At 31.8% G+C, this 11,909-nt stretch overlaps 1 protein-coding gene across 1 annotated transcript; it reads left to right on the top strand.

Moving 5' to 3' along the window:
* Positions 1-7,713: 7,713 nt before the first annotated feature.
* LOC139425830 (tigger transposable element-derived protein 3-like) lies at positions 7,714-8,178 on the top strand. Its single transcript, XM_071181808.1, has one exon. The coding sequence runs from the start codon at positions 7,714-7,716 to the stop codon at positions 8,176-8,178; it is 465 nt and encodes a 154-aa protein (XP_071037909.1).
* The last annotated feature ends 3,731 nt before the right edge of the window (positions 8,179-11,909 follow it).

Here is an 11,909-nt window from a genome sequence, read left to right as displayed (position 1 = left end):
CAATACCGCACACCCTCGGTCCCTACGCAGACTGATCCAAGTGGTCACCCACCCGCACACTGACCGTAGCCAGTGATGCTTGACTTCGGTGATCTGCTGGGAACCGTGTCTTAACGATCAGTCCACTGCGGGACTCCATTAAATTTGAAAACAAAAAAATACTACCCTATTAAATTATATGTGTATCGAAACAAACTAAAATAATATTTATAGAAAAAACAATACTTTTATTATTTTCATGCTAGAGAGAACCAAAACAATATGGAAATGAATGAGTTAAAACTGGATCCTACCACGTGATTTCCCGGCCAATAAAAATGAAGCGTTAAACGTTTAACGCAACCTTGTTGGAAGTCGTATAAGAAGTATAACTTCAAAAAGTTAGTACTTACATTTATTGAGAATCGATTATATTTGCATTCGTTCTTTATAAAAATGAATAAAACTTAACTGATTTATATATTTAAAAAAGAATTAGAAATGGTTAATTTACGAAATAAAGGAAATTTAAAAGCTGGGAAGTATGCAGAACAGTCGTTACAATTGACTAAGCAATTGAGACCACATTTTTACCAGATTGAGACCCTCCCTTTCCTTATTCTAAGGATCAAAAATCCAAATCTGTTGGATAAAAAAAGCACGTTTATGCGGAGAAAGTATCTTTTTCTTGTTTCTTTTTCTAATCTTAAAATATATTCCTCACAAATTAATTAGCATATTTTAAGTTACTCCCTGAACTATTAATATTGAGCTATTAAGCGATCATTAGATCAAAAGTTAATCACTGTGTTATCTATTTTATTTTGGGTACTGCATATAGAATAACTTTTCCTTTACGAAATTTAAATAATAATATAGGGCGAGAAATTTCTGATAGCCAGCTCGCCATCTGATCAAATATTTAATGCTGGCGAGTAAATTTTTTATTTAAATTGTTCAGTTTTACATTTGACTATACACACTTGATTTATCGTGCCTCATCAAAATGGCACGTGGAAGAGTTGTGATAAAGCAATTTTCTTCTATTTCGAACAAAAAATCCTGGTCACCCGTTTATTACCTCCGAAACATCACTTCTGGAAACATTGAAACCTTAAGACAACTTTAATTTGAACTAATATTATTATTACAATAAATATACTTTGATTTTAAAAGTTTCTACATTCTTTTATATTTTTGGACACCAAAAATTTCGTTGTACTACACCTGTTTCCATTTTAAAAATTGTTCATTTTTTCATGAGTCAAATAGTGGCAAGTAAAAATTTTGTCTGGCTAGTATCTTTAAAACTGAAATTTCATACCCTGTAATAAAGTATCATTTTTTAAAAAGTATGCATAAATTTAAGTAAAATTCAATTATGCATAAATTTAAACAAACAAAATCTGATCTTGGAGACATAAATTGTAGTACAATTAAAGTATGCATAAGTTTAAGCAAACAAAACATATCATGGTGTAAGAATGAATTGAATCACAATTAAAGTGTGCAGTAATTTAACCAAACATAACATTTTGATGATATAAATATACATTGAAGTACTATTAAAGTATGCATAAATTTAAACGAACAAAGCAATATCTGATGATGAAAGCATAAATTGAGGCACAATTAAAGTCTGCATTCTTTTAAACAAACAAAATAGTATCTGATGATGTAAGCATACATAAAAGTATGCATAAATTTAAACAGACAAAAGAATATCGGACGATGTAAGCATAAATTGAAGTACAATTAAAATATGCATAAATTTAAATAAACAAAAAAATCTGATAATGGTACCATAAATTGAAGTACAAGTAAAGTATGCATATATTTACTCAAACAAAAAATAACTTATAGTGCAAGCATAAATTGAAGTACAATTGAAGTATGCATAAAGTTAAACAAACAAAAATATCGAATGAAACATGCATACATTAAAGTATAATTAAAGTATGCATTTATTTAAACAAAAAAGTCTAATGAATTGAACCATCAAATACATGACTGCCTCATATTTTTTTTTGAAAGCTAGCTTATCTTAGATAATTAAACATTCAAATTAGACAATCAACTTGTTTCGATTTGCTAGTTTTGGGAATTCGGGAAGTTACGATAACAGTTTAAAATCTTCAAATATTGGAAAGGTTTAACACTTATTTATATTTTAATAAAAACTTAAACAGAATGTCCTTGAAGCCAAGCAACTTTGTTTGATATAAATAAAGAAAATATGAAAATGAGCTAGACACTGATTTAAATTAATTTTGGATTAAACTGCTTAAAAAATGGAATTAGCAAGCTTCACGTCTGACTGCTCAAGTCTTGTAGCAAGCGAGATATCCTTATAATTATGTCAATAAGTATACTTTTACATTGTGTGGCTCATTAAGTTTATTCATTTTGGTTGGATTTCAGTCAAATATAGTCTGTAGATAATTGAGGATTTTCATAGATATTGAACTTTCATTTTTGAGCAAACAATAATCAGAATATATTGCGAAATAAAATATAAATAATAAAAGAATCCAAATTGTAAATAATTATCTTTTGCAATCAAAATTATTTATCAACAGGAGAAGTTTCATGCGTTTTTCAACATTAAATATTAACTAAATAACAAATTCTTCAGAGTTTATTATAATACAGAATTTATCAAAAACGTTGTCCAAAAATAAAAGTGCACCGTTCCCTCCCCCTCGAATCAAATTGTCGTGCGCATTAATTTCTTCGTCCAACTTAAGTATCTTTCTTGAATAAATGTAACCTCATTTCGATGCATGGGAATCCAGACAGAGACTGGATATCGAAAAATGACAAGCACATATGCATAATATCCTGTACTGTATCTTCCAGTAATGTCTGCTTTACGTGCTTAAGCTAATTCCCATAGATAATATCTCTTTCTACTCTTTTCCCTTCAACTCTCTTCTCTTGATGACAAAACTTTGCTTCCACCATTTTATCGGTATTTTATGTTTACTCTTTTCTTTTCTTCTCCTTGTTTCACTTGACGAAGAGCTAACTTCATATCTTCATTACGTCCTTCCAAAAGAGCAGGCAACAACGCCACCTGTCGAGACAGTTCTGCAGGTTGGAAATGACAATAGGTATCGTCTGCTGTTACGAAGAATACTTTTGAGTTCCAAGCAACTTATTGCAAACGATATTCTACTGTTGATAGTATAAGTTTTTTTTTAAAATTTGAAACGATGATTTTAAAATTCTTCTTTAATGACAAAATGGCTAATGTTAGTAAACAATAACTGCAATATATTTTGCTTTTTTACATTAAAAATATATGATTTTTATGATTTGTTTAAAAAACGTTTGATAACAAAAAAAAAGGCTTATTTTACTATTTCTAGTATCGGCCTTAATCAAATTGATATTTAATATTCTTTTGCTGACATGAGAATACAGTATTCATATTCTATATTGATGGACAAAATTCGTGGATGATTTGAAATTTTCGAAAAAGTTCATTCAACTAAAGATTAATTACTGGTCTGGTAATTATTTTCACCTATTTGTTGATTTTTCTCGATTTTATGTTCATATAAAGAAATGCACGAAAGAAATTATCGAATGTAAAAGCACATGGATATTTATAAGTCCAATGCTTCGTCCCAATTCGTGACGTTACGTTTCTGCTACCAAAGTCATGAAAATTATTGAAACAAAAAAAGTAATAGTGGTGTAAATGAGTATTATAAGTAAAATTAAGGTAATTTATTTACCTTTTTTACAGCTACTAAGTATACTTTATTTTATTTTACAAAAGGCATTGAACAGCCGACCCAATCCTGAGTTTACAACTATTAATGTTGAACTCCGTAGCCTTATATTTTTAACCCAATCCAGAAGACAACGGAACTTCAGGATCAAGCATTGGGGAAATTTGCCTCCGCGGTGGTCTTTTTGTTGGAACTAATTCACATTTGCGCTACATGGAGAGAAAAACAATGTAAACCTCATACAGTTAACCTGATGGTATGTGGACTCTAACCCATGATCCGTCTGCACTGTGGTCGGCGCGAGCGGGGGGAGAATTCGTATCGGCCAACCATCATTGGGATTCGAACCCGGGTCACCCCATTGGGAGACGAGCTCTCTACCCCCTGAGCCATCAAGGCTATGGTATGTATACTTGTTAAGGCTTTTACAGTGATTTTGCAAGTGTTAAAACAGAATCAAATATGTTGTTATCTAATTAAGTAATTGCAAACAGCCGTCGTCTGTTTGCAACGCTCCAAGATGATCCAAGACATTTCCCATATTTTCTAATCTGCCAAATACTTTTTTAACTTATTTCAGCGAGCTCAATCAGAAAACCTTTAAGCTAATAAAAAAAATCTGGACCTAATGTTTTTTTCTTAAGGAGGAAGTTACATCAAGTCCAGAATAGTGAAGACTAATCGTAATAAACCTAAGAAAATTCAGTCTGATCTAGAAATACTTCACATAATTCGCAAGTAGCCTAAATTATATAGGCTAATTGTAATAAGCCTATGGAACAGATTAGGAAATGTAAAAGACTTTTGCAATTAACCTGGCACATTTCAAAACACCAGCGTTATTTGCAAAGTGCACGAGATTTCAACCAAGTCACGATATAACTCTGATTTTAATAATCAATAAACTTTTTAAAAATTATATCATTTACACATCCAATTGTGCATTTCAATGTCTTTGGTGATTCATAGTTTAAGAAGTTATTTAGCTTTTCGAATCAGTTAGGGCAATTTCCATCAGTGTGATTATTAGTTGCAGGAAGAATGTAATAATCTTGACATTTCAGAAATTGAATAGTGCAAAGGTCAGAGGAACATAAGAAATTTTTTTTACATATAATATAGTGTTATTCGCTAGTTTTGTCAATTCCAGTAATTATTTAAAAAGATTTACTTATCTTAAATCATTTTTTGTTGAAAAAGTTACAGTGTGTCACTTTTTAGCAAATATTTTGTAGTTTTTATGTAATTTGCTTTGATTTAATTTTAAATTTGTTTGGCAAAAACCGTAGAATGTTACTTAATTTGAAGTAAGAAAACTAACTTATAAGGTAAAATGTAAATTATATTTAATATTTTTAAAGACAAACGAATTGGTTTTAATTTCATAAAAACTTAATCGATAGTTAAACAAACTGATTGAATTCTAGCAATAAACTTCCTAGTATTTAAGTGATCCCTTATCTTGAATCAAGAAACACTATTCTGGCAATTCCAATCAAATTCACTTAAAAAAATTAAACAAACTTAAATGCATTTTATTAAAACTTAAAGTCATTTTTCTTTTAAAAACATTTTGCAATAATCAAAAGTTTTTTTTTCCACTTCATTTTTTTAGAACTAAAGCGGGGAAAAAGAAGCACAGAATATCATTTAATCAGTTTCTTGATAACTAACTTCTCATATAAAATTGGTTTCATTTTTATTGAACTTAAATAAAAATAAAAATAAATTGTTTTTAAGGTCATAACGCTACAATTGGAATTATTCGCAGAAATTGTAACATTTAGTTTAGCTTTAAGCAAAGGAACCCAAAACAATTTTAATTCTGTTTATATTTCAGATTTAAATCCTTAATTTATATAAATAATATATCATTAATAAGCCACCTCACGAATCAATATTTAAGATTCAGATGGTTATGATTTAAATTTTAAAAAAAAGTAATTTTAATTATTTTTGAAATTTTTTGAATTTAAATCCTGAATCTACATAAATAACATACCATTTATCCGCCCCCTCCCGAATCAATAGTTAAGATCCCAATAATTACGATTTAGGCTAAAAAAAAAAGAACTCAAACTAATTTAATTATTTTAGAAATATTTCGAATTTGAATACTGAATTCATATAAATTAACATGCTATTTAAAAGCCATCTCACAAATCAAAAGTTATGATCCCAATAGTTACGATCAAGTATTTTCAAAAAAAAAAAATTTCAAAAACAATTTTAATTCTTTTCGATACATTTTGAATTAAAATCTTGAATTTATATAAATAACATGCCATCTATCCTCCAACTTTGCGAATCAATACTTATGATCCCAAAATAATCACACGTACTTCATTTATTTTTGAAGGAATGAATACATCATATTTAGAAATCCAATAGCAGGGTAAATATCCAACTCCAATCTCTCTGTTCCCAGTCGAAAACAGAGAAACTTTCTCCCTACGTCCAGAAGAATGCTGACCGAGCTGCTGGTCTGTAGGGAATTGAAACACGTGTTGCCACCGCTCTCTTTGCAAATGACACGCAAATATTTCTCTTTTGAAAATGGGTAACAAACGAAGACCGAAATCAGACGATTTTTCACTCACGCTGCGTTTTGATAGTTCTGAGTTCCCTAACTCACTTGCACGATTTGCTATAAGCAAGGAAAATCGTGCACAAGGCGTTGGTTGGCTGTTTCCGCACGCAACTTACTTTTCACATTTAACCGATGGTGATTTTTGGAAGAAGAGTTTTGAGGACCAGTCAGAACAGTTTCGTTTTATTCTTTGTTTTGTTCTTTTTGCAGCATTAAAGCTGCAATTTTGAAGCTAATTCACTTTTAATCACTGGTGTAATATGAGAATCATCAACGATACATTGTCATACATTCTTCCACTGATCCTTATCGTTATTTTATTTATTTATTTTCGACACCATTTATTTTGATTCAGAGTCTCTTATTGCCATTTAGAAAAATCTTGCAGTAAGCTAGCTAAAAATATAAACTACAAGAAAGCAGTTAATATTTTCATACATGCTGAATGACTAAACAAAATTAATAACTAGATTGAAGAAAATTTAAATGATAATATTTTATAAAGAACTTATATGGTCCCATTAAGGAAAGAAAAATTGTGCATGAGACGCTGGAGGCTGCTTACCTTTCACGGGTAACCAATGGCGAGTTTTGGAAGAAGAGATCAGTAAGAATAGTTTTATTTTATTTTTGCGTCATTAAAGAGGCAATTTTGAAGCTAATTCACATTTAATACCTGGCGCAATATGAAAATCAATGATAGATTGTTATACAGTAGACGCCGCTTAATGTGATCACGGTTAATGTTATCAAACGTTTAATGTTATCAAAATCGCTTAGTCCCGTCCGCTTAGATCAAAATACATTGAAAAATCCTCGTTTATTGTAATCAAATGTTCGTTTATTGTTATCAGTTTAGAGGTAAATTTTATTTTCCTGAAATCAATAAAAACAAGAAGGAAAACTTTTTTTTGTGTTTTGTGAAGTGTTTCCTGAAACTTACCAAAAGTGCAAACGGGGCTCGTATATTATCTTTTAAACACGTGTTATTATGAGGGGGGGGGTATTTTGCCATTTTCGGTAAAGCATTGTAAAATTCCGTAGCACTGTGCGATTTCAAATTCCCGGAAATCCTAAATAAAGAGAAAAGAAGACCTGCCACTAACGAGTCAATGTTTGTCACGAGCCCCTTTTTAGAAGAACTAAACAGAGTGACAGATGATATGTCCCAGCCACTATGGGAAGGGGGTAAGGAGTGACCTTCAAAAGAGAACATTGTTTCGGGTATGGCACTTGACCTTGGCAGGTCGCTTAGCCAGTTGCTATTGGTCAAACAATAAAATTGGGGGGGGGGTAGTGAAACTGCCTCATCTAAGTGCTTAAAAGACGCATATAGAAGAAGATCAGCATGCATTTTCACTTTACCATAGTTCATACGGTTTGTAACCTGATTTGTTTTTTATAATGGAAAGGAAACGGAGAGATCTTACTGTGAAAGAAAAGGTTGACATTTTAAATCGTTACGATAAATTGCCAAAAATGAGCCAAAGGAATGCTGCTGTTCAATTGAAAGTTTCGCAGCCGCTTTTGTGCAAAATTTTAAAAAATCGTGAAGATATCGAAAAAAAGTGCACTTTGAACAAAAATCTGAATTGTAAAAGAAATCGAGATGGAAAAGACAAAGAGGTTGAATCTGCATTAAAACTCTGGTTCACAAACGTTCGTGAAAGGGACGCTCGTGTTAATGGTTCAATTTTGCGCCAAAAAGCTGAAGATTTAGCTGCAAAATTGGGTAAAGGAAACTTCGTAGCCACGGAAGGATGGTTCCACCGCTGGAAAAAGAGGCAGAACATACTCTTCCGAAGGACACATGGTGAACAAAAAGATGCCGATAATGTAGCCGCAGATCAGTGTAGAAGAATGGCCTAAACTTATTGCCATATATTCACATGAAGATGTATATAACGCAGATGAAACTGGCCTATATTTTCGTGCGTTGCCTGAACACACCTACATGTTTCAGAAGGAAAGTACGCAAGGGTGTAAAACCTCCAAGGAACGCCTAACTGTGCTATGTTGCGCTAGTATGACCGGCACTAAAGAAAAACTTTTAGTGATTGGAAAAAGTAAGAAGCCCCGCTGTTTCAAAGGTGTGAAAAATCTGCCCGTCGATTATTTTGCCAACAAAACGGCGTGGATGACTACCACCATCTTTAACGAATGACTGTTGAAATGGGACAAGCGACTAAAACGGAACATACTCCTGCTCACAGACAACTGCACTGCGCATGATGTAACTGTTTCATTAAAAAAGATAAATATCGTGTTCTTACCACCAAACACCACTTCTTTCATTCAACCGTGTGACCAGGGAATTATCCGCACCTTGAAGGCATATTACAGAAAGGAAAGACCAAGACGCTGAAGATCTTAATGCGAACGCTCTAGCCAAAAAAACAAATGTTTTGGATGCCATACATTTCTTAACAATGTCATGGAATAATGTCTCGGAAAAAACAATTCGAAATTGTTTTAGTCATGGAAGATTTTGTCAACCAGAGGACAACAATGCTGCTGTAATGAAAGAAATGGAAGACGTTTTCAATCCCCCGCCCGATATGAATGCTGAGGATTTTGAAGCATGGATGGAGATCGACGAGAAGGCTGAGACTTCTACTTCGTTAACTGATGAGGACATTTGCGAAGCTGTATGTGTCAAAGATCCAGCTTCGTCACAAGATTCTGATGCCGATGATGAACCCGAAAGTGCTATCGAGGACAAAATTCCGACGCCTGCTCAGATGAGGGAGGCACTTCAAGTCTTACGGCTAGGTGTGCAAAACAAAGCCGACGCGGAACACTTTCATAAACATTATGATTATGAGCGATTCGTAAATGACTTGCTTCGAAAGAATGCTAAACAATCGACAATTTTCAGTTAATAAATAACCTTTTATATATTTTGTATTGTTTTCTGCAGTTCATCATTAAATATATAAGTATACTAATTCTTTTTCTTTAGTGTACATTAATTTCTATTAAATACTTTAGAAACTCCTAATTTAAAATAATTTTTATTTTAATACGTATGTAAAAAAATAATTTTTTAGCTTAAATTTTTTTGTTTATTGTAATCAATCGGTTATTGTTATCAAATCATGTTCGTCCCGATGTGATCACATTAAGCGGCGTCTACTGTACATTAGTTGATCTGTTATTTAAATTATTTTCTTTTCTGTTAGCTTAAACTGAACTTGATTCAGAAATTTTAAACGACAGTTAGAAAAGTCGTGTGGTAAATTAGCTACTTGAATAAAAAAAAGCGCGAAAGCAATTATACAGTCAGTTCATTCATGTTAATCCGTAATTCAAAAATGCCCTGCTATTTTTGCAAGACGTTAATTTATCCACTTTAGCACAAAAGTAAATAATTCGTGCACTTAACTATACGACACTATGGTTCAATCTGAAAACTGATTCAACACTGTAAAAAATTCCGGTAACTACACTGTTAAGAATTCCGGTAAAAAGTAGTTGCACCCCATGTGCAGCATCTGTAAAATCCATTTTACCGTAAAATTTTATACCGTAATTGTTAAAATAATATTAATTTATTGACAGTAATTTAGTGATTTCACAGTAAATATTACTTTAAAATTTCCGTTTATCTTTTTTTTTCTTGTTTCCTAAAATTTTCCGGTAAAAAGGGATTTTACAGTAAAAAGTAACGACACCCCAGAGGGTCAATGTAATTGTTCTAGAAATTATATAAAAAAATTGTTCCTTCCTGTTCTTTTCATATTTTACTTAAAATTAAAAATAGTTTTCGAACCAAAAATATTTTTTTATTTGAAAATCCGATTGTCAATCACCTTCAAAATTCATACAAAATGTATAATTTCTAAGTTCCAGAATATGTAATGGCTAACAGAAATAAGTATTTTCCTTTCCTTTTTCTGTATCCTGGCAAGTATTTTCCTTTGCTTGCTGACGCAAATAAAGATCGTAAATTTTTTCTTGGTATCTTTTATTTTCTGTTTATGTGTACTGACATTAATGAATAATGTATTTTCATATCGTTATTTGCAGTCACGAGTATCGAATGAATCTAGTATAAAAAGGACCGGAATTCCATTCGCATTCCAATACCAATCTAGAAACAATTCTTCCATCTTTCTCATTTAAAAATCTCTTCAACAAAAATATAAATACTTTCGAAAAGCACCCTATTTCGAAAGGGTACTTTTTTTTCCACGTTTTCTAAGTAGATGAGAGAGCTGGAAATGATCGCACTCTTCACATGTTTTCCTTTCAAGTGCTTATTTTTAATAGAATTTTCCGAAAACTTTCCCCTTTTACAAAAGTCTTCATCCAATAGGAATATGTTGAAGTTCTTGAAATAAGTATCAACAGATGGCGCTCTTGGAGTAGAATTCTCATTTTTACACTACTGAGATTCGAAAGATTTTAATTCCTGAGACGAGACGTAAACAGTAGAAGAAGATGAAAATATTCTTATTTTCTAAACACTCCCTTCCCTATTCCCTCCGGATCCCTGTCAGTTGCAGTCGCTTCTCGTTAAGAACATGATCTCTCTCTCTCTTTCCATTTCTCTTGCGCCATTTGCAGTTGCTGTCGCTGTTGCTACCCCTGCCCCTCTATTTTTCCCTATTCGACTAGGACATAGAAAGCTTTTGGCGTAATTAAAATTCGAATTTCTCCTTTGCTTGTCATGGGCACAGTTGATATCTCCATTGGAACTCATGCATATTCCACTGGAAATGTTTATTTCACTCTGCTTTTCTGCTGGTTTTGACAGGATGCTCGTGTTCCAGCTCTTCTGCTGCCTAAAGAGGGGTTGCTGAATTCTTCTGCACATCGCCAAACTTTTTTCCGCCAAATGTTAACAAAACATTGCAAAATATATGATTGTTGCTTTTTTTTTAAAAATCCAAAACTAAACATTATACTATTTCAATCTTAATATTTACAGAAGAACTTACAAATTAGTGGATGTTCCTTTACCATTTAACGAATCGCTAAAGTTACCATAGTAATGCTCAATCATTCTGAGAAACTCACTTAATTTTTTTAAATCTTTAGCCAAACATTTTATTCGTTCATTCTTATTTACATAATATCTTACAAATTAAAGGATATTCCTTTACAATTTAACGAATAGGTAAATTTATCATAGTAATGCTGAATCAGTCTGAGAAATTCTCTTAATTTTTTAAATCTTTAACCAAACATTTTATCAGTTCATTTTTATTTACAGAATATCTTACAAATTAGTGAATATTGCTTTACCATTTAATGAAATGGTCGATGTTTTCTCTTGATTTGTTGTCTTATATACAGTCAAACCCCGTTAACACGAAATCGTCGGGACCACCGAAATTTTTCGTGTTAACCGAATTTCGTGTTAACCGTTTAGGTAGTGGCGGCATCTAGTCAACAATTATTGAACTACTAAACAATTACTTATATATTACAGTTCTTAAAAGTTACTAATGAAGACATATTGCAAATTTAAGTGAATTTAACATAAAATTAAAAATACTAAAAACAATGAACATTTAAAAATAACTTGAAATTTGGAGAAGAAATAATGAAGTGAATTGAACGCCAAATTACGAATTTATTTATCCGTTACGGAA

Source organism: Parasteatoda tepidariorum, chromosome 6, assembly GCF_043381705.1.
Source record: "Parasteatoda tepidariorum isolate YZ-2023 chromosome 6, CAS_Ptep_4.0, whole genome shotgun sequence".
NCBI classification, from domain to species: domain Eukaryota; kingdom Metazoa; phylum Arthropoda; class Arachnida; order Araneae; family Theridiidae; genus Parasteatoda; species Parasteatoda tepidariorum.
The sequence above is the reverse complement of the archived record's forward strand: the minus strand, read 5'-3'. Positions and strand labels throughout refer to the sequence as shown.